At 41.7% G+C, this 23444-nt stretch overlaps 1 protein-coding gene across 1 annotated transcript in view; it reads left to right on the forward strand.

The window, feature by feature from the left end:
* Window positions 1-23444, forward strand: part of CBLB (Cbl proto-oncogene B) — a 1559167-nt gene that overhangs the window by 1027582 nt on the left and 508141 nt on the right. The window contains exon 10 of the mRNA XM_044071985.1: window positions 19370-19552. Coding sequence (XP_043927920.1) covers window positions 19370-19552 — 183 coding nt within the window. The remainder of the gene's footprint in view (window positions 1-19369; window positions 19553-23444) is intronic.

Genomic DNA, 23444 nt, shown 5'->3' on the forward strand with positions numbered 1-23444 from the left:
TGGCACGCTTCATGTCTGAAGTCCCTGTTTGCACTTTACTCTCTAATTTTCAGTCAATGTCTCCACAGCTATCGCCTTACTACCTCCTTGTCATTTCTCTTTGGAACATCAGTATTGCAAAAATGACATGCACTATTCCAATGTAATATCAATAATTCGGAAGCATTTGCACTTTGATTGTTTGAAAAGGTGTGTTTCGGTTGGATTTTGAACTTGGCTTAATGTTTAACTTTGTGGATAGCACTCGCAGATTTTGCGGCCAAGTGTAAAGAAGTAATGATCTTTGGTGTGCAGTCTATTTTCAGGGGGCTTTAAGTTTGAGGGAGGAATGTGGAAGGAGTATGTGATTTAAAGTTCAAAAGTTATCCTGCTCTGACAGCGAAAATTTGTAAAGCTTCCACACTGAAGAGGAGTGGAATTTGGCTTTAGCTGAAATGTGACAGTAGTATTCTCTTAGTGGTTTTCATGGAAATATATCTACAGATATTATTACAGGTGGTTTAAAGGTCAGTCTTTTTTTTTTTTTTTTTGGGTACTTGTGTTCCCGACTTGTTGTCTTCTTGGGAACAGCGTGACTGCCATGACGTGTAACATTAAGGACACCTGCAAAGAAGCACTCAGCTGTACAGGTCAAGAAAACCTCTGCCAAAATAACATGAATTTCTCCGTTATTCGTATCCTTGTGTGAAAACCAAAGTGACGCAGTAGTAGTTAAGACTTTACACTCACCCCTTGTTAGGTTCAGTGACATGTTTTCTTCAAAACTAAACAAATTATGTTCCTTCGGAAATCTGGTTACGATAATACACAAGTACCAAATTTTTTTATAATCTGTGCTTAGTGTGATGACCCTCCATTTTTTCATTTTTCTCATCTTTCTTCGAGTTAAATTTTAATATCCCACTACATAACTCTTCATAAACAAAAACCCTTCCTTCAACCATTCATTCAGTACAGTTACCAAATACTCTCTATGGCAATCTATTGATATCTTGAACATTCCATACTCTATACCATGTAGGCTTGATACTGAATTGACGTTTACTTTCCTAATTATTTCATCCAGTCCACTCGTAGTAATTTCTTTTTCAAATTCTTCCTTAACACATTGTGGATTTTTTTTTTTGTTTTCCATCCTGTCTTATTTACCTCCTTTTTATTGTTATACATATTTTCCACATGCTGTACTACAACACTCATAATTTGTTCTTGAGTTCTTTTTACCTCAACTTTTACATTTTTAATTTCCGTCATTATATCTATCCTCCTTTACTATTTTCCCAAGTATGCAGTTATCTTCTCCTTGCTCTCTTGTAAATATCTGTACTTAAACAGTAATGCTTTATTTTTTCTCAATTTCTTTTGCATATTTTTCCAAATCATAGTACTATCTTGTATTATTCTCTACTACATTTCTTTACATTTTCTCATATTTCACTTACTCTATTTCTTATGTCATCCTGCCATTGTTAAAAAAAAAAAAAAAAAAAAAACTAATTCAATTCACCATTCAGTTCAGATTTTGTAGAGGTCCTTCATGGGTGTATGATCTTTACATAATTACAGCAGTTACTATTCTCCAATTTCAGTGCATAATTTCTCATTTATTCCTTTTATTCCCTTTTTGTTTTAATGTACTCCTTTTCTTCCAACACTTCCATCTAGATTGATGAATGGTTTAAAAAAAAACATCACAACAATGTCAACATATGCTACCCCTGAAACGTCTGATCCAAGTTCCTCCCTTCTGTAAGTCCACTGACATTTTACCCACACGCCTAATTTACCACATTTATCGCTTCCTTTTTTTTTTTTTTTTTTTTTAATACATCTTTACCTTTCTTTTTTTATTTTCCCCTTAAAGTCCAAAGTCCCCTGCGGTAAAAATTTTCACGTGATCCACCACAGTCTGTTTGATGAAAAAGTCTTTCCTTGCTAGTTATATATGCATGTGATGCTATAATTCTGTAAATGTGATCTCTCCACCTTCTATCCACAACAGTTGATCTTCATATTCGTACCAACATTAAGTACAGTATTTTCACTTTTTTTGCACAACACAGACACTCCAGAACAATGGTCACTTCCTAAATTCCATATTCTATTTCCAGCCCACAGTTTGTTTGCAGTCTTTCTTCACTTGTCAGGAATCTTGCATCCTGTAACAGAGTAACACACCATCCCAGTATTCCTGTTCCCCTTACAGTAGTAATAGTGCTGTTCACATGTACAGAAGGTTCTCTAAAGAGATTGCTTTCCCTTTTTAAATGTAGGGGAAATATTTGTAAAATTTCCTTTTCTTACTTTTACTCTTTCCCCAACTGACTATTTTTCAGATGGGACTATGTATAAATAAGTCTTGATCCTCCAGTCAGATTTTTCATTGGTAGAAGTTCAAAAAAGTATTCATATCAATCCCTTCTACTGACATCTCTTCCTGTATGGACTGTTTATCCTCATTTTTCCCATCCATATTCTTTCTTCTTCAGTTACTACTTCACCTAGTTCACCCTGTCACCCCCGCCTCTTGTTATTCTTCCTCATGTATGTTTTCTTTTCTTTACTCTTCTTTTTCATTGATTGTTTGCTCTTGCATTCCAGCCAAGTGTCCCTTTTATTTACACAACCTGCATTCAAGCACACACCTTCTTGCTGTATGCCCTTTCCCCCCACACTGGTTACATTGTACCCTGTCACAATCAATTCAATGAGAAGAGTCCCCGCAAAAGAAACATGATTTAAGTTGACCAGCATATCTTAATGTTCCTCTATGACCATCCAGAAAAATAACCCTTGGCAACGGTTTCACCATGTTTTTTCACGTCAGAATAGCTTTCATCCTCCATTCCATAAGTTTCTCCCATCTTTAGGTTTCACAGTATTATCCGCAGTTTCACACAGACCTTGCATGCATTTTTTTAACATTGTAGTCTTCCAGTTCATCATCAGTTGTAATCAAACTAATTTAAATAAGTTTTTTTAGCATTTAATTTACTACCAGAAAACATGATTGTTCCATGGATAATTATTATTATGTTTTTTTTGTTACACAGTTCCAGAAATGTCATAATCGATCCATCAGTTTCAAATGTTAAGTAACAAAAAGTCTCTGTCCCAATTTCTTGAAGTTTAAAACCCAGAACAGTTACCAAACTGTCTCATACATATCTGTCTGTTATTGTCATGTTCTTCTCACTGTTGGTCTTTTCTTTTTAAAAGTAGTTTTACTTTTTTTTTTTTTTTTTTTTTGCTGCTGTTCTTTTTTCGTTGTTGCCACTGCTGCATACGATGTTCATCGTGTTACGCTACTGCAGTCATTACACTTGGGTTATCCTGCTGTCAGGCGGTGCCTCAGTCGGCCTGAGTTCCAAAGTCTTGGTCCGGCGTCAGTTGCTGTCGCCTCCTCCCTGACATCAGTGCGACAGAGGTATATAAGATGCAGCCGACGCCATTTTCTTCAGTCTTTCTTGCCACGTGGTGCCCGAAGCAAAAGCAGTTCGCAAGTGCCGGTCGGCTGACTCCCGAGATATTCATTCCGAATCCAGAACCGAAGTCTTCTACAAAGCTAAGTACCCCGTTGGGGAAACTTTTTCTTGCCTCAGACCAATGTCAGTAAAAGTTAATAACTGTATTTCTTGTGGGAAGCAAATACCTCATAAGGATTTCCATTCTCATGGTATCCCATGCCTTGGCCCAGACCACAACGTCACTGGTTGTCGGTTTTGTGCTAGGTTTAACAAGCGCACTATTAAACGTCGGTTTGATTTTGCCCGACATTATTTTGGCAGAAAATTCAATTACACCATGCCATCGGAACTTCCGATGACTGGAATACATAAAAAATGCGAAGACAAGGACAGGCATCCGAGGCCCAAAACTGACGACAAAGCCTCTTCTAGGCCAGTCGCCAGTTCTCCGGTTTTCAGCGAGGCTCCTTCGCAGCCCCTGACGACCGCTTCTGCAGAACCACAGCCCACCTCCAACTGCCATGTGGAGATGGCTGGGCCTTCGGACGTACAAGTTTTTCAGCCTACCGAAACTAACCCTACAGAGGGATCCGGAGTAGCTGAGCAACCCGCAGCTTCAGAGGGTGTCTTCAGACCTTCTCAGTTAAGCATTAAACCCTCTGCTAAGTCTAAGCCTCCTTTAGAAACAAAGAAACAAATACAGCATTCTCCAGGACAGGCCTCCATGCCTAAGAAACAAATGCTCAAAATGGCCGAAGACCTAATCACTCTGATCAGGGGGTCCCATCCCCCCTCCTGATAAAAGGCCTAGACAGGATGCAGACTATGACTCATCTGACCAGGTGTCCGTTTCTTCAGATTCATCCTCAGACCTAGGATATTCTTTACCCCTTTATGAGGATTCTGATGCTGAGGAATCAATTCCATCAGCCTCTCCGTCTGAGGATTACTCCTTTGGGGAAACCTTACATACCATGAGGGAGCATTTCCATTGGGGAAGGCCAGGATTACTCGGAATCCAAGAAAAGGATCAGAGACTTCCTTTTATTACCTCAACACAGAGCCCTTGCTATTCTGCCAGTGTTAGATATTGTGGATGATGTGTATACTAAATCCAGCTTAAATCCTGATTCCTTACCTCCAGCCCCAGTTAAACTTGACAGATACTACAGAGTCCCTGACTCAGACAAATTTCTGTGTGGAAGCCCTGATGTTCATCGTGTTTCACTGTTGCAGTCATGACTGTAAGGTTCTCCCCTGCCGGCAGGCAGTCCTCAGTCGGCCAGAATCCCAAAGTCTGGGCCCGGTGTTGACTGTTCATCCATGCTCCCTGACGTCAGAGCGCCAGGAGTACAAAGCTGACAGCCGACGCCATGTTCTCCAGTCTTTCTTGCCGTGCGGTGATAGCAGTTCGCAAGTGCCGGTCGGCTGACTCCTGACAATTTTTTCTGATCAAACTTCAGTCTGAAGACTTTCTTCTCCTACTCAAAGCTAAGTACCCCATTGGGGAAACTTTTTTCTTGCTCCAGTCCGATGTCAGAAAAAGTTAATAATTGTATTTTATGTGGGAAACAAATACCTCATAAGGATTTTCATTCTTACTGTTTTCCTTGCTTAGGCCCTGACCAGGACGTAGCTAGTTGTCTGTTTTGTGCTAGATTCAATCAATGTACTATTAAACGAAGGTACGATTTTGCTTTTCATTACTTCGTTAGGCATTTTAATTACAGAATGTCGTCGGATACAGTTCCGGCTACCGGAGTTCACAAACGACGCAAGGTCAAAGACAGGCCTCCGAGGTCCAAAACAGACGATATCGCACAAGCGGAGCCAGCTTCAGGTTTGGCCGTCGTCAGTGAGGCGCTTTTGCAGCCCCTGTCGTTGGCCATTTCGGAACCGATAGCCGAAACGGACTCCCACGAGGAGCCAACTAGGCTTTTGAATATTTCAGTTGGACCTTCAGACAATGCTTCTTCGGATGGGTCCGGAGCCGCTGTGCAGGTACCGGCTTCCGAAGGGGTTTTCAGGCCTACTCAGCTTCTTATAAAGGCAAAGACAGGCAAAGACTCCTTCCAAATCAAAGACTGCAACCCAGGCCTCTTCTGATCTGGCTCCCAAGTCTCAGAAACAGTTACTTAAAATGGCGGAGGACTTACTTACTATGATTAGGAGTTCACATCCTCCTCCAGATAAAAGGCCAAGGCAGGAAGTTTATTATAACTCCTCTGATCAGGCTTCTGTTTCTTCTGTTTCTTCTTGTGACCAGGAATATTCTTTCCCTCCTAATGAGGATTCTGATGCTGAGGAATCCATTCCTTCAGCTTCTCCCCCTGAGGATTTCTCTTTTGGGGAAACTTTGCATGAAATGAGGGGACATTTCCACTGGGAAGGACAGGAGTACTCTGAATCTAAGAAAAGACTAAGGGATTTTCTTCTTCCCCAACGTAGGCTCCTGGCTATTCCTCCTATTTTGGATATTGTGGATGATGCTTTTTCGGAGGCTAACTTAACTCCTGACTCTCTTCCTCCAGCTCCTGTTAAGCCAGACAGATACTATAGGGTTCCTGATTCCCACCAGTTTTTATTCAAGAACCCTACTGCTGAACCTGAAACCATTTCTCAGGGTCCTAAGGGCGTTAAGGCCGCTTCTGCTAAAAACCCCATTCCCACTGAGAAGGATTCCAGATCTTTAGAAAGATGGGGCAAAAAAGTGTACACTTCTGCTACTTTATCTATTAGGGCTTTAAACTGTCAGTTTCATATGCTGAAATACCAGCAATTTCTCCTGTCTGTTTTAAAGCAAAAGCTAACTTCCATTTCCACCTGTGCAGATGATAAGGAACTGCATGACTTATTGCATGCCACTGAACAAGTGGGGAAGCATGGTTTACCCTGTGGATTTGATGCCTTGGTGGCTTCTTGTAGGGCTGCTGCCTCTGGCACAGTAATTAGAAGGCATGCATGGTTAAAGGAACGAAATTTGCCAGATCAGGTAAAGGCTAAATTATTGGATGCTCCTGTTCAGCATAATGTTTTATTTGGATCTAAAGCTGAAGACGTGATTAAAAAGATGGAGGACAAGGCAAAGTCCATGCAAACAGTTAAAGATTTCTTACAAATACAGCCACCCAGATTTAGCAGGAATTGGCCTACAAAAAATTGGTCCTTTCCCAATTCAGACAGGCCTCAGAGGGGTAGATATAGACGCCCCCGAGGTAGGCCTCAAACGCAAGCCTCTTATAGACCAAGACAGTGGACTGCTTCCACCCCTAGGGGAAGAGAAGACAGGTCGCAACTCATAGAAAACAGACTCAATGACTCCCTCTGTTGGGCTGCAGGAACTTCTTGTCTGGAAGCCCCTCTTGGAGGAAAACTTTCTCTTTTTCATCTAAATTGGACTCGTATAACCCAAGACAAGTGGGTTCTGGATGTGGTTTCAAGAGGTTACAAATTCCATTTTCATACCCCACCAAGACCAAGTGGATGGCCAGATCTTTCAAAACATCAGTGGTCAGAGGCATTAAACCAGGTGGAAGCTCTCTTGGCTATGAAAGCCATAGAACTAGTTCCACTTTCAGAGATGGGACAAGGTTTTTACTCAAGGCTCTTTCTATTCCCCAGGAAGCAAAATTCATGGAGACCCATTCTGGATCTGTCAGTCTTGAACACTTTTCTAGAGATACCAAAATTCAAGATGCTTACTCTGCAGCAGCTACTACCAATGCTGGCCAAAAATGCATGGATGGTAACTTTGGATTTAAAAGAAGCATATTTACACATTCCCATCAGACAGGAACGCAGAAAATACCTCAGGTTCAAGGCAGGATCGAGGCACTACCAATTCTCTGCGCTGCCCTTTGGATTGTCTACTGCACCCAGGGTCTTGACCAAGTGCCTGGCTCCAGTAGTAGCTTATTGCAGACTCAAGGGAATTCAAATTTACCCTTATGTGGACAACTGCCTTATTCAGGCAGACAGCAAGGATGTCTTACTCCAGCATCTACAGTTTGTTCAGAATCTTCTCATGTTCCTGGGATTCATTGTAAACATAAAAAAGTCAAATTTGACACCCTCACAACAGATAATTTTTCTGGGCGCTTCTCTAAACACAACCACCCAGATGGCATTTCTGACATACGAAAAACAGTTACAGCTGGCTTCAACTTTCAAAACCTTGGCAACTACAGCTCAGCTATCTGCAAGGAGATTCCTGCAGGCTCTGGGTTACATGGCCTCCTGCATCCTTCTCGTACCATATGCAAGACTACATATGAGGAAAATACAGTGGTACCTAAAAAATGTATGGTCTCAGCATTGTCACAGTCTAGACATACTGATCTCCATCCTGCCTTGTCTTCAAAAGGAATTCCTTTGGTGGTCCAAGGCATGTACTCTAAACAAAGGAAAACCCGTCTGTCTGCCTCCTGCCACTCAGATTCTAACCACGGACGCCTCAGATTATGCATGGGGAGCCCATTTTCGGGGCAACTGTCTGCAGGGCCTTTGGAAAAAGGATCAGAAGCACCTGCATATCAATTTAAAGGAAATGTTAGCCGTTCAGAAAGCTCAGTTGGCCTTCAGGAATCTTCTACAACCAGGACAACTACTGATACGGACAGACAACACCACAGTTATGTGGTACATAAACAAGCAAGGGGGATCTTATTCCTACCCCCTTTGCAGACTGGCCATGGATCTTTGGAACACAGCCCTAGCTTGCAATCTGGACCTTCAAGCACAGTTTTTACCAGGGAAGCAAAACTTCCTGGCAGACAGTCTGAGCAGAAACCTTTCGGATCCACACGAATGGATGTTGGACTCTGGAATATTCAAGATGATTACAGCAGTCTGGGGATGTCCTCACATAGACCTCTTTGCATCCCACCTCAATCATCAACTACAAATTTTTTGCACCAGGACTTTCCATGATCAAGCTTGGAAAGTGGATGCTCTATCATTCAGTTGGAGAAACCTCTCGGGATATGCCTTTCCACCTCTTCCTCTTCTTCCACGGGTATTACTAAAGATCAAGCAGGACAGGCCCAAGATGATAATCTTACTGGCCCCAAATTCGCCTCGACAGTTTTGGTACCCAACACTGAGAAACCTTTGTCTAGAGCCACCCTGGGTTTTACCACAGATTCCGAACCTTCTGTCCCAACACCAGGGTCAGATTTTACACTCCCATGTCAAAACTCTCAGCCTGGCGGCCTGGTTAATCCAGGATCTTTGATTCATTCTCTCCTACCCAAGCAGGTTATGGATGTCATTTTAGAAGCCAGATGTCCTAGCACTAGAAAATTTTATGCAGGGAAATGGAAAAGATTTTGTTCCTGGATGCAGGCTCAGGATTCTAATCCTCTTATTCCTAACATTCCTCAGATTTTACTTTACCTGTCAGACCTCGTACATAAGGGTCTCTCTTTCTCTTCCATTAAGATACATGCCTCTGCTGTTTCTGCTCATTATAATACAGATCCTCCTATCTTTTCCCACCAGCTCATGAGACAATTTCTCAGAGGAGCTAAGAACTTAAGGCCCCCTAGATCTCCTCCCATTCCTGCTTGGGATCTCAACTATGTTTTGGAAAAGCTCACCTTACCTCCTTTTGAGCCTGCTGCCTCATCTGACATCAAGTTTTTATCTTGGAAGACAGCCATCCTTTTAGCTCTGACCTCTGCCAGGAGGGTTTCAGAGTTGCAAGCTCTTATGGCTGTGGAACCTTATATTATTTTTCATCAAGACAGGGTGTCTTTAAGAACTAATCCTACTTTCATGCCTAAGGTAGATTCCAAAGTTGCTTTAAATCAAACTATTCACTTGCCAGCTTTTTTCCCCACTCCTCAAAATAAAGGGGAAAGGATCTTACATTCCTTGGATGTACACAGACAGCTACGTTTTTACCTGGACAGAACCAAGGACATCAGGAAATCAGAGCAATTGTTTGTTTCTTATGCTTCAAGTTCCCAAGATAAAGCCATTTCAAAACAGACCATTTCTAAATGGATTGCTCATGGAATCAGATTTTGCTATTCACACCATGAAAAGCAAATCCCAGGGAGTATAAGGACTCACTCTACCAGCGCTGCTGCCACTTCTGCTGCCTTCCTCAGGGGAGTTCCTACCAAAGACATTTTGGAAGCTGCAACTTGAAGTTCAGTGCATACTTTTTCCAAGCACTACAATCTACCTTTCTACTCTAAGTCAAGGGCAGGCTTTGCTTCTGCAGTCTTGCAGGGCCTTATAGCCGCCCCCTCTACTTAATGACCACCTCCCTTTCTTTCTGCTTTGGGATTCTACCCTACAGTCATGACAGCAACAGTGAAACACGATGAACATAGTACAGTTGTGTACACTTACCATAAATGTAGATGTTCGACTTTCTTCACTGTTGCAGTCTGGGTTTCCCTCCCTCCTGTCCCCTCTTATTTTTTCTTTTGTGTGGTTCCTTTTTTCACCCTTCTTCTGAGGTGTATTTGCAAAGGGTATGGAACCTTATTCATTTTGGAACTTCTGACATCTGGGGCAAGAAAAACTGGAGACCATGGTGTCGGCTGTCAGCTTTGTACTCCTGGTGCTCTGACGTCAGGGAGCATGGATGAACAGCCGACACCAGACCCAGACTTTGGGATTCTGGCTGACCGAGGACTGCCTGCCGGCAGGGGAGAACCCTACAGTCATGACTGCAACAGTGAAGACACTCTAACGTCTACATTTATGGTAAGTGTACACAACTGTACTTTGCTGACCCTGAAACTGTTTCTCAGGGACCCAAAGGGGTTTAAGGCATCATCAGCAAAGAATCCAGTTACCTCTGACAGAGATTCCAGAGCATTAGACAAATGGGGAAAGAAAGTATATACGTCTGCAACTTTAGCAATGAGAGCCTTAAATTGCCAGTTTCACATGTTAAAATATCAGCAATTTTTGATGTCTCAGTTGAAACAAAAACTGCTTCCAGATTCAGATCCTCATAATTTTAAAGAAATGCAGGATTTATTGCATGATGCTGAACAAGTGGGAAAACATACTTTGCAATGTGGTTTTGATTCTTTAGAGGCCTCCTGTAGAGCAGCAGTTACAGGCTCTGTCATTAGAAGACATGCTTGGTTAAAAGAACATACGTTACCAGATCATGTTAAAGCAAAACTATTGGATACACCTTTGCAGCAGGCTGTGTTATTTGGAGTTAAGGCAGAAGAGGTATTAAAGAAAATGGAGGATAAGGCAAAGTCTATGCAAACAGTGAAGGATTTCTTACAGGTTCAGCCTCCTCGATTTAGCAGAAATTGGCCAACAAAGAATTGGTCCTTTCCAGTTACAGACAGACCTCAAAGGGACAGATACAGACGTCTAAGGTAGAGGTCAACCACAAGGTCCTTACAGGCCTCGACAACGGGGTGCATGAGGCCAAAAAGAAGGGGAAGACAGGCCCCAACCATATAAAAAGCAGTCCCAATGACTTCCCACTACAGCTGCCAAACAGCTCTCTCTTGGCAGCCCCCTTGGGAGGAAAACTGGCACTTTTCTATCACAATTGGCATATGATCACTAAAGACAAATTGGTTCTCAGTATTGTATCTCAAGGTTACAGGTTCCACTTTCACACTCTGCCAAGGTTAAAAGGAATGCCAAATCCGCCACCAAATCAGTGGGCAGAGGCTCAAAAACAAATTACAGCACTCATAGACATGAGAGCTATTCAAAAGGTACCACCACAGGAACAAGGACAAGGATTTTACTCGACTCTTTCTGGTTCCCAGAAAAGACAAAGCCTGGAGGCCCATTCTGGATCTTTCTTCTCTAAACACTTAACTGGATGTTCCGAAATTCAAAATGTTGACATTACAGCAGCTTCTTCCCATGCTGGGCAAGCAAGCTTGGCTCGTGACCTTGGACCTCAAGGAGGCATACCTGCATGTCCCTATCAGACAAAACTGCAGAAGATATTTCATATTCATAGCTGGTTCAATGCACTATCAATTCTCTGCACTGCCCTTTGGCTTATCTACTGCGTCCAGGGTCTTCACAAAGTGCCTGGCACCAGTAATTGCATTTTGCAGACAGAAAGGAATTCAAATTTATCCGTACCTGGACGACTGCCTGATTCAAGCAAAGAGCACGGGCATTCTTCTAAAGCATCTAGCGTTTGTAAAAAAGTTATTAAATTGCCTGGGGTACACAGTAAACTAAAAGAAATCAAAACTAGTGCCCTCACAAGAGATAATATTCCTGGGTGCCAGCTTAAACACAGCAGCCCAGATGGCTTATCTCTCACCAGACAAGCAAGGACAACTGACTCAATACTTTCAATTGATGGCAACAAAGACCCAACTCCCTGCAAGAAAAATTCTGTAGGCCTTGGGTTACATGGCATCCTGACTACTACTAATTCCATATGCCAGACTGCATATGAGGAAACTACAATGGTACCTAAAGAGTGTATGGTCTCAACACTGTCAAAGTTTGGAAACAGTTATACCACTAATTCCTTGCCTTCAACAGGAGTTTCGATGGTGGGCTCAAGCTTGTCACCTCAACAAGGGACAGACTTTTACTCAACCCACAGCCAGGCAAACACTGACAACAGATGCATCGGATTATGCCTGGAGAGTACACATGGCAGGAAAATGTATTCAGAGCAAGTGGCCCGCAGAACAAAGGCATCTTCACATCAATCAAAAAAAGATGCTAGCTGTACAAAATGCCCTTATAGCTTTCAAGGACCTGCTGCATCCAGGACAACTACTACTAAAGACAGACAACACCACAGTTATGTGGTACATAAACAAGCAAGGGGGCACTCACTCCTACCCCCTCTGCAGACGAGCCATGACCTTGTGGAACACAGCTCTAAACTATCAAGTTCATCTGCAAGCACAATTCCTGCCAGGAGAGAAAAACACACTGGCAGACAACTTAAGCAGAAACATCATGGATCCCCACGAATGGGAATTGAATCCACAAATATTCAGAATGATAACACAAAAATGGAGTCTGGACATAGATCTGTTTGCACCCCCAATGAACTGTCAGCTACAGAAATTCTGCACAAGGAGTTACCATCCACAAGCATGGAAAGTGGATGCCCTCTCATTCAGCTGGAAAAACCTACAAGTATACTCTTTATCACCACTGCCTCTCCTTCCAAAGGTACTCATAAAAGCCAGATAAGAAGAGCCAAAGATGATCCTGATTGCACCAGACTGGCCACGCCAGCACTGGTACCCAATCTTAAAGAACTTAGCACAAGGACCACCCTGGATTTTGCCTCAAATTCCACATCTGCTGACTCAGCACAACAATCAGATACTCCACAGCCAGCTAAAGACCTTAAACCCAGCTGCATGGAAGATTCCTTAGTCAAGCAAGCAATGCCTCTCTCCAAAGCTGTTACGGATGTCATTCTGGAGGCCAGAAGGCCTAGTACCAGGAAAGTCTATTCGGATAAATGGAAGAGATTCTGTGCCTGGAACCAGGCTCACAGCCTTGACCCTCTTGCCCCAAACATTCCTCAGATACTACAATATTTAACTGAGATGCTGGACAAAGGCCTCTCCTTTTCATCCATCAAGATCCACGCCTCTGCCATCTCTGCTCATTATAACACGGATCCACCAATTTTCTCTAATCCTTTGCTAAAACAGTACCTCAGAGGGGCTAAAAACATAAGACCGCCCCGTAGAGCACCTACTCCAAGTTGGGACCTCAACTTTGTTTTGGAAAAATTAACTTTACCTCCTTTTGAGCCAGCTAACACAGCATAATTAAAATATCTCTTGGAAAACTGCTCTGTTCCTGGCAATAATGTCAGCACGAAGAGTTTCAGAATTACAGGCACTAATGGCAGTGGAACCTTTCCTCATTTTCCACCAGGGCAGGGTGTCTTTAAGAAATAACCCTACGTTTATGCCAAAGGTGGTATCAAGTGTGTCTCTAAACCAAACTATTCACTTGCCAACTTTTTATCCAAAACCACAGAATAAAGGGGAGAGACTACTGCATTATTTGGACATTCACAGGCAGTTACGCTTCTACTTGGACAAAACCAAAGCTTTCAGAAAATCTGAGCAGTTATTGGTAGCATATGCTGCAGGAGCACAGGGAAAAGCCATTTCAAAGCAGACTATTTCAAAATGGATAGGACATTGTATACGTTTCTGCTATACACACCATGGGAAACCTGTACCTAGCAGCATTAGATCTCACTCCACCAGGGCAACAGCCTACCTCAGAGGAGTTACCTGCCAAGGATATTTTGGAAGCAGCAATTCACCAAGCATTACCATCTGCCTCTATACTCTAAATCCAGAGCTGGCTTCGCCTCTGCAGTGCTGCAGGGCCTTATAGCCACCCCTAATGCCTTATAGAACCAGCCACCCTACCTCAGCTTTGGGATTCTACCCAAGTGTAATGACTGCAGCAGTGTAACACGATGAACATAGTACAGTTTTATGCATTACCATAAATGTAGATGTTCGAGTGTATACACTGCTGCAGTCCAGGTTACCCTCCTTCCTTCCCCTCTTACTTGCTGGTACGTACCTATGTCTTCTACCCTTTACTACCTATGGGGAGTATTTGCTGGTAACTGAAAGTTGTTGTTTGCTTTTCTAATGTATGTTTTATTAGCAATTTGAATTGCCTATCTATTTGGGGGCACCTGACATCTGGGGCAGGAAAAACTGAAGAAAATGGCATCGGCTGCATCTTGTATACCCCTATTGCACTGACGTCAGGGAGGAGGTGACAGCAACCGATGCTGGACCAAGACTTTGGAACTCAGGCTGACTGGGGAACCACCTGACGGCAGGATAACCCAAGTGTAATGACTGCAGCAGTCTATACACTCAAACATCTACATTTATGGTAGGTACAAAACTGTACTTTTTTGTTACTGGATTATCTGCTGCTAGAAAACCAGACACCTTCTCAGTTTGTTACTGCGTTCCTCTTTTACTTTCTGTCATTGCTACATTCTCTGCTGCCACATCCACACAAATTTTTTTCTGAAGTGCTGTGGATGGTGATCAGCTTTCTCAACCCATGAAATAGCAGAATGGTCGCCTGGGTCATCCTGATTTTAACAAGACATCTGCCAGACCTCCTGATGCTAGTGCTATCTGCACCACTTCAACAGACTCTGCTGCTTCCTTCTCCATGGAGACAGCTTAATGCTGCTCATTGGTGACATCCACCACACAGGAATCTTTGTTTTTACATTCTCACATTCCACCTCCAAAACTGTCCATAGATTTTTCTGTCCTCCTCCATGCTGCTTCCCTTAAGCCTCTTTGTTACTGCTGTAGGTGCCCTCTGGTGCCATCTAGCAATTCCAAAGAGCATGGAAGTTCCTTTATGCCCTAGCCAAATTTCCACTAGTAGTATAACTACCACATCAGTCTCCCCTAAAAAGAGACCACTAGTGTAGTGGAACTAACCGGTCAACAAAGAATAAAATAAATGAGAAAACTAGGCGTACTAGTGTACAAACTAGAGAGAGCAGCTATGTCAAGCTTCTGTCAGCACCAACATAACTGGAATCTCAGGATAATTTAATGTCCTTCCATTGTACTTTTAGTTTGTTTATTTATTTACATTTGTTTACTGGGAAATTCCAACTGGACACGGGTCCTTTTTCAGTAGAGGCCCAGGAAGAAAAGCTCCACAGAACAATAAATGAGCAGCAGAGTACACGAAGAACAACTGAATATATATACAACAGCAAATAATACATACTGCAGCAAACATTAGCTATACATACGATATGAAACATAGTAATGAAGATATGTACAATATCTAGCTAAAGGCTAGGAATAAAGGTAGGATGTATATACAGATAGTACTAAGCTCAAACAGATATGCTCTAATCTCCTATACAAATATTGCACCAAACTCAAGCGGATGTAAAGCAGAAGCTCCACATGAAAGTAGAACAAGCTAGAAGGGCTAATGGGATGGAAGGGGAAGATTGACGAGTAAGAGAGGAGACTGAGTGAGTAGTGTACGTGGTAGTGAGAGGAAGATAGATGTAAGTCGGTTGGATATGTATTTGGAGTTGAGATGAAGTGAGGTAGTTAAGCATGTTATAACAGATCTGAGTGATTGAGGAGGTTAAAGGGTGAGCCAGAGCCTGCAGAGGAAGGAATTCAATGATCATATGGTGTGAGGCATGGTGGCTAGGGGAGAGGAAAGGGAGGTAAACGGGGAGGGTTACTAGTCTGGATTGGTGCATGGGCATAACCAGAGACTTTTTAAGTGAGTTTTTAGTGCAGACTTGAAGTGATTACAAGAAGGTAGTGTGGCTGTGGTGATTGAGATTTTTCCATAATTTGGCAGGAAAATAGTGCTTTGCCCGGTGAGTTCTTGGATTTGGGCACTAGAAGTAGATTGCTGCTGCTAGAGCATAGAGGTCTAGTGGAGCAGTAGGGCTAGAGAAAGTTTTGAAGGGATGGGACTTTAAAAGAATGGTTTACTAACTTGTGGGCAAGGGAGAGTTGATTCAGGTGAAGTTGAGGGAGTTCAAGCCAGTCAAGTTCTCTAAGTGAGATACAGTGGTGGCTGCGATACGATGTACCGTTGGCAAACTTAGCAATTTTATTGTAGCAAACTTTGAGCTTGTTTAGGTCTGTTTGTCTAAGGTGGGCAAGTGTAGGAGAGGCATAGAGTAAAGTGGGGATTAGGTGGGAATTGGCAGCAGAAGTTCTGGCTTGGTGAGGAATTGTTTGTTTCTGTACAGTGCACCTAGTTTTTTGTGAACCTTTTTTATGGTAAGAGAAATGTGAGTTTCAAATCTGAGGTTATCAATCTCAACACCAAGTAGTTTGGTGTGTTCTGTTGGGGAGATGATGGTATTGTCTTTGGCTAGAATATTAAAGTGGATGATAATTGGGATTGATTTAGTGGGCTAGAAGATAAGGAGTTTAGTCTTGCTCAGGTTGAGTAATAACTGGGCATTAGATAGACAGTTTTCTACAGATGAAAAGGCTTCTGAGCAGATGAGGGTGGAGTCATCTGCATACTGTATAAGAGAAGCATGGTTAGTGGCTGTGAATAGATCATTGGTGAAGCATGAGAATAGTAGGGGACCAAGGCTGGAGCCTTGGGGAACAGAGTGTGTTACAGGAAGTTGAGGAGATGGGTCATTATGCCAGACAACTTAGTGTTGGCCAGTTAGATAGATAACTGTGAAACCAATCAGTAGCTGATTGGGAAAAGGATAGGTTAGTGAACAGAGATTAGTAGTTTGTGTGAGACCATGTCAAAAACCTTTGATAGATCTAGAAATATAGTAGAGGAGAACAGGCCATTATTTTTATGATGGATAGCATTAGTGAAAGAGAGCAAGGCGGTAGTAGTGCTGTGGTATGGCTTGAAGCCATGCTGGGTGCTGGAGAGGAGGTTATTAGCCAAGAAGCTAGTCTAAGACTTGAGAATAGCTGCTTTTCTCAAGTGTCTTGGAAAGTGGAGAAAAGGATAGCTATGGGGTGGTAATTGGAAAGTTCAGTAGGAGCCACCTTTATGGAGAGGAATGATGTGGGATATTTTCCACAGTGTGGGGACAGCTTTCTGATAAGGACCAGTTAATTAAGATAGAGACTGGATAAGCTAGGTCTTCTGCTGCTGTTTTTAGGTATTCAGAAGGGAGACGGTCAGCTGCAAGTTTTGTAGACTTAAGTTTCAGTAGAAGTTTTTTTTATATAGGGGGTAGGCACTGATGAAAAAGAAAAGACTGTAGGCAGAGTATTTTGTTTTGATGTAGGGAAGTTGGGTTGAGGGTTGTGTTTAGTCAAAGACAGAATGGTTTCAGTAAAGTGTTTATTGAATGAGTTAGCAATACTGCTGGAGGAAGGGGGAGTGGTAGGTGATGGGGTGCCTACTTTACCTGGGTGGAGAATGGAGTTTATTGTGGACCAGAACTGCTTAGGGTGTGATGGGAGGAGTTCAGACTGATGACATTGGGTTTTATTTTTAGCACTTTTAATAGATTTTGTTAAGATTTAATTTCACTTGGTAATACTTGCATTCATTAATTTATAATTAACTTGAATTTGTATAGGACTTGTCTTGTGCATACATGCACCAAATGTCTGAACTTGCAGTTCCTCTCATACTGTGCAGGATTACTATTGCAGCAACACATCAGTAGAATAAAACTAACCTGTCTCACAATGGTCTAAACCCAGCTCACATTCCCAGTTAGTGGGTGAACAATCCAACGCTTAGTGAATTCTGCTTCACAGTGTTAGGAAGAGCTGACATCGAAGGATCAAAAAGCAACGTCGCTATGAACACTTGGCTGCCACAAGCCAGTTATCCCTGTGGTACCTTTTCTGACACCTCCTGCTTAAAACCCCAAAAAACAGAAGGATCATGAGGCCCCACTCTGAAAATCAAGATCATGCGAGCTTTTGCCCCTCTGCTCCACGGGAGGTTTCTGTCCTCGCCTTAAGACACCTGTGTTGATGATCAACAGGCTTACTGACCCAGTCAAACTCCCCACTTGACACTGTCCTCTGTGCGGGTCGCGCCCAGACACCCAGGAGCTTGGAGCCAGAAGAGAGAGGTCCAGTGAGGCTAACCCCCCCCTCCGCCTCACCGGGTAAGTGAAGAAACGATAAAACGATAGATTACCTATTATTTTGTTATCTTTTAAGTTAATGATTTATATATATATATATATATATATATATATATATATCTGTATATATATTTTTTTTATAATTCTAGTATTTCATTTGTGAAATGGTTCATGTTATATTAGCTCATTTATTTTGATAATTAAGGTTGTGACCCATGTTGGAGCCGTACATGCATGTTATGATTTATACATGAGTGGAGTTGAAGGGAGGAAGGGCTTGGTTAAAGTATTGCATGAAAAAAAATCATACTGCTGTATTGGGTGGTGACCAGGCTGGCTGTCCGCATTCCTGCATCAAGACTCATTACAATACCTTTGGTGATACCTTTGGTGATCATGTGGCATTTTAAGTTTGCATTTTTCTTAAATTTAATGCACTCAGGAGGGATTGAGACAGCCAAGATGGAGGGCGGGAAGCAAAAACAAGAATGCCTGAAGTCCTCTCCTGATAGTCTGTCAGGACACCCCTTCCTTAAGGACAGACCTTTCCAATATGACATCCTTTGCAATATGATATCCAGATGATATGATCTGGAAGATGACCATGACCATGCAGAGTGCAAAGTACATAGTGAAGGTATAGTGAAAGAAATTTGTACTATTGAGTCCTGAATAATAAGAAACTTCAGAGAGTGACATTAAGTGTAACAAACCAGTGGCATTAAAAGACAGTTTTGTTTTTTTGATGTTTAACACACACACACACACACACATATATATATATATATATATATATATATATATATATATATATATATATACATATGCACACACGCACACACGCATATATGGGTCTGCTTCAGTAGACCGACTACTCACTTAACAGACACCCAGTTGCTGCTTGGCCATCGTTTTGAACTTTGCCCCTTACCCTCGTGGTAGTGCATTCTTGGAGTTAGTATATTTAGTTAGGGGGATGTGGGGGGGGTGAAGCCCTCCACATTGTTGGGTTTAGTTTTACTTACTTTAGTTAATTTTATTGGGATGGCCAAGCAGTTAGTTACCTCACGTGAAACGGCAGTCTTCCAGATGTTGGTCTTCTGAAGATGTACGTCTTTTCGTCTCGGGCAACTGGTGTCAGGTAAGTGAGTGGTCGGCCTACTGAAGTAGACCCACATATACATATGTGCATATTCCTCTGTTTTAATGATGGAAATGCTTAAGATTAAAACTCTCTGCCATGCTTCTTTAAATGCTGAAAGTATGAAAAGCCTAAAGTGCAGAACTGTTTTTATTAACTTTAGTATATTTGCCCCCACAGTGTGAAAGACAGAGCTCTCCAATGGCATCTCCAAACTCCTCACCCATTGCCCAGAGAAGAAAGCTGGTTCCAGATCATCTGCAAATACAACATCTAAGCCTTCCTCCAGTTCCTCCTCGACTAGATTTAATTCAGAAAGGAGGGGTTCGGTCACCCTGTGCAAGTCCAACTGGTTCGCCAAAGGTAACTACTTACCATTTTCTTTCTTGTTTAAGGGGTACAAAGTGTACTAATTAGCAAAACAGTGTGTTGGCTATGTTTTGTTTAAAGGAAGCTAACTGGCATTCCTGTCAACCATTTAAGTCAATAATTTTGGACAAAGGCAAAGGTAGTTTGTGTGGGTGGGGTAGACAGACACAAACATAGGGACAGAGTTTACAAAAATACTATTAGAAAGTTGATAGAACAACAGGTTTTGCATTAGCCTGTATTTTCTGGAGGATATGAAGGCTGAAGTTCAAATGTTTGTTACTGTTAGTGACTGTGACCCTCAAGTATTTGCCAGACAGCCACAAGTTTTGCAAGAGGCAAAGTCAAGACTGTGAGTCAGAAATCTGACATTATGAAAAAAATAGGACAGTCGAAAGGTGTGATATTGAGTTGCAGTGCTTAACGTGCAGAGGAAGTTTATTTCAGAGGTTTGGGATATGCTGGGTTATAAATCTCTCTCTCCAACATTTTTTATTTATCTATAGGTAAAGATTTGGGTCTCAGTTTCTAGTATTGGTGGAGACACCGAGTTTGCAGAGATGGAGGCCCAGGAAAACTGGGTCACTAATGGCATAGTAAGTGAGATATAGAGATCTCCCCTCCAAATTCTGTAAAACGCAGAGTAAAGTGAAAAGTCTGTAAAACGCAGAGTAAAGTGAAAGAGCTTATACCCTCTCTTGGTAGCTCAGGAACTTTATAATTGCTTTATATATTTAGTGAGATGCATCTGAAAGGGAGCAATATACTTGATAACTGGTCTAGCCAATAATGAGTATAAGGGAATGATTACCTCTTCAGACCTTGGTGATATTCCTTTTGAAATTAGCTGTGCTAAATAAAAGGATTTCTTTACAATCATTGTCATATGATGGTCAAAAGAAGGTGTTTTCAACTTAAATTCTTAAGTTCCTGATTACATGTTCATTTTCTGGTGGTGTGTTGTCTGTACAGTGTAATGGGGGTGGAGGTTGTCTGCCAAAAGTGATGCTACACATTTTAGCATGTAGCTTGAGCCCATTTTAGTGCACTACAAGTTTACTGGATAGAGTTTATTCTGAAGGGTTTGGGTATTAGAGAGCAATTTAGGAATAATCCCCAGTCTGCTTCCCTTAGGCCCACTTGCTGGTTTCTGTAATTGAGACAGGTTACTATCCATTTTGCCATATTGTGGGTTGATTTTGAAAGCATTTAACTTCTGTATAGTTCTAGCCAGGGGAATAATGTTGAAAGCCTTGGACAGATACAGTGTGTGTACTCAATCACCTCCTGTAGCCTTTGTAATGCCTTTTGAAAAAGTTTACCGTAACAGTAGGTAGGATATACCATTCACAAAGCCAGATCTTTGAGGGTGAACTCTAATAAGATTCATGATCTCAATAGTTTATTAGAGCAGTTGTAATACATTATTTGGTTTTGCAGGTAAGATCTGTTAAGCTTTGTATGTCTGTAATTACCCAGGTTGGTTGAAAAGGCACCCTTATGGAGAGGCATCACCCTTGCAGTGTGAAACCTGTGAGGAACCGAACTAGAAGCTGGATGTATGTTAAACAGTTTGTGTGTGTCTGCAAGGGCATTTTTTAACACTGTTAAGTAAATGTACAGGTATATTGTCAGGTCCCTTGGATGAAGTATTTTTGATCTTGGATAGCACTTTCAGTAAATGATCTTTAGAGATAATTGGAGGAGTAAGGGATTTTGATATTTCGGGGCTTTGGACAGAAGTCTGTTAAAAGAAATTGGCAATAAATTTGCAAGAATATTGGCAGTGTCTGTAGGGTCTTGTCTGCAAAGCTGTGGAATGTGTTATAACTGCCCTGATAAACTATGAGATCAAGAACCTTATTTGACTTCACCCTTATGTCAGTCAAGATCTGACACAGGAGTAATTAAAGAACAAGTGAATTTAAACCAAAAGAATAACTAATTTTTATTTGTCTTTGTTTAACAGGAAAGTCTGACTGGGTATTAACCATTTTCAGCAGAAGCCTGGGCTGAGAAAAGCTCTGTTTTCTTGCATTGCATTATACTAGTTACATTTCTATTTACATTTATGCACAAACAGTAGTTACATTTATACAGTCTAAGATTTTTCAGAGGTGAAAGTTACTAAAGAGAAAGCACACGTGTGACTTGGTGGATTGTACAGGCAACAGTTATGTATAAAAATTGTTTAGTCAGTTCAGTAAAATGTTGAGAATATTATGTTTAAGGAGAGTATCTGGAGAGTATCATAAGAAAGGTTAATATTGGTGGCCCAGGATAGTGGATGTATGTACAAGGTGGTTTCCAAAGTCCATTGATCATGTGTCTGAAGTCTCACACCGTGTTGGTGGGTGTGATACACTAATGGCAGAAGACCTGTATACTGAAAAGCTTAACAATGTGGCAAAAGTGCTGCATTGGGGATTGTGCAAACATTACACTACTGACGTAGCTGAAAACTATCGGAAACATAAGCCACAAAGCATTATAGAGATTGATGAAGTTTTATATCACATGGGATCACTCATTACCGACAGTTGAAAAAAAAATAGATGCAAGAAAACCAGATAAAGTGCTCAATGAAAAGCAGACAAAAGTAGCACAGATCATTGAAATTGCTACACCTAGCGATTACAGTGTCATATGTACAGAGAGAGAGAAAGTCATAAAATACCAGAATTTGCAGGCAGAAACAAGGGGACACCCAGGCAGTTCCAGTATTAGGAAGAGGAGCAATTGGTCTAAAAAATAATTTATAATCTTGTATAGTTATGGTGTCAATACATGCAACTCCTTGTGAAATGCAAGAGGAGTCAGTTCTGGGCACATTGCTGTTGCTGGGAAGAGCACTTTTGGCTAACATCAAAGATTGAAACAATACTAATTTCATGAACTTTAATCGTCATATGACTTAGGAATGGGGTCCATTCCATCATGATATTAGAAACCCAAAAGACTTGGAGAAATTAAATCAGTCGGAATAGGCGGTGGTATTATAAACAAATTCAGAGAAGTCTAGGGTATTGCCTTCGTTTTCTATCATAGCTAAAAATTATTTATAATTGGGCTGGCCTCTGAAGCTAAGGCTATAGTTCCTTTAGTGGACCTGATAGTGTTCAAGTTTTTGTAATGCTTTTAATATTTTAACTAAAGTATTTTAGACCTGCTAAATAGCTTGAGTTTTGTTCTTTTCATATGGTTTAATTATTGTTTATTGGGTTGTACTACCAGGGTAATTTATTGAACTTCCCATGATTCTTTGTTCTGGTAGTGACTGATAGTTGTATGCATTTTCTTAAATGAGTGTAGAATTCCTCAGTGACCTTGCTGCTGTATTAAGGTACTAAAGTCAGCAGAAATGCAAACACAAGCAAATTTTAATATTTTGTAAGGTAGGTTGGCATGTTTGTAGTCCTTAAATTATGTGGAGTTTGCTGCAAGCACTTTTTGGAGTTGAAAGTTTTGGTCACACTTCAGTGGGGGATGAGATTCCCTAGGAGCAGTGCAAGAGGCAGCCACATTGTAATAATCAGTTCAAAAATGCTGTGTCCTCCAAGTAGGTTTCTTTACCAAATTCTCAAGTGAATTTTTGTTTATTAGGTCTCTATCCGCGGTGATGCAGAGGTAGCGTTGTTGCCTCACAGCAAGAGGTTCTCCTGTTCGATTCTCGGCTGGAGTGCGGGAATGCCTTCTGTGTGGAGTCTGCATGTCCTCCTCACGGTTTGGATGGGCATTTGAAAGACCTGCGTAAATGGGCGTGCAATTGTTGAAGGTTGAACGTTGAGCTGACACCTCGGCGTTCGTGAAAATGTACTGCCAATCATTAGCGGACCAGAGTTCCGCTGTGGCGGCCCCTAACTGGGAAAAGCCGAAAGACAACAAC

This window comes from Protopterus annectens, chromosome 5.part0 (genome assembly GCF_019279795.1).
Source record: "Protopterus annectens isolate FY-2018-M chromosome 5.part0, PAN1.0, whole genome shotgun sequence".
Classification (NCBI taxonomy): Eukaryota; Metazoa; Chordata; order Ceratodontiformes; family Protopteridae; genus Protopterus; species Protopterus annectens.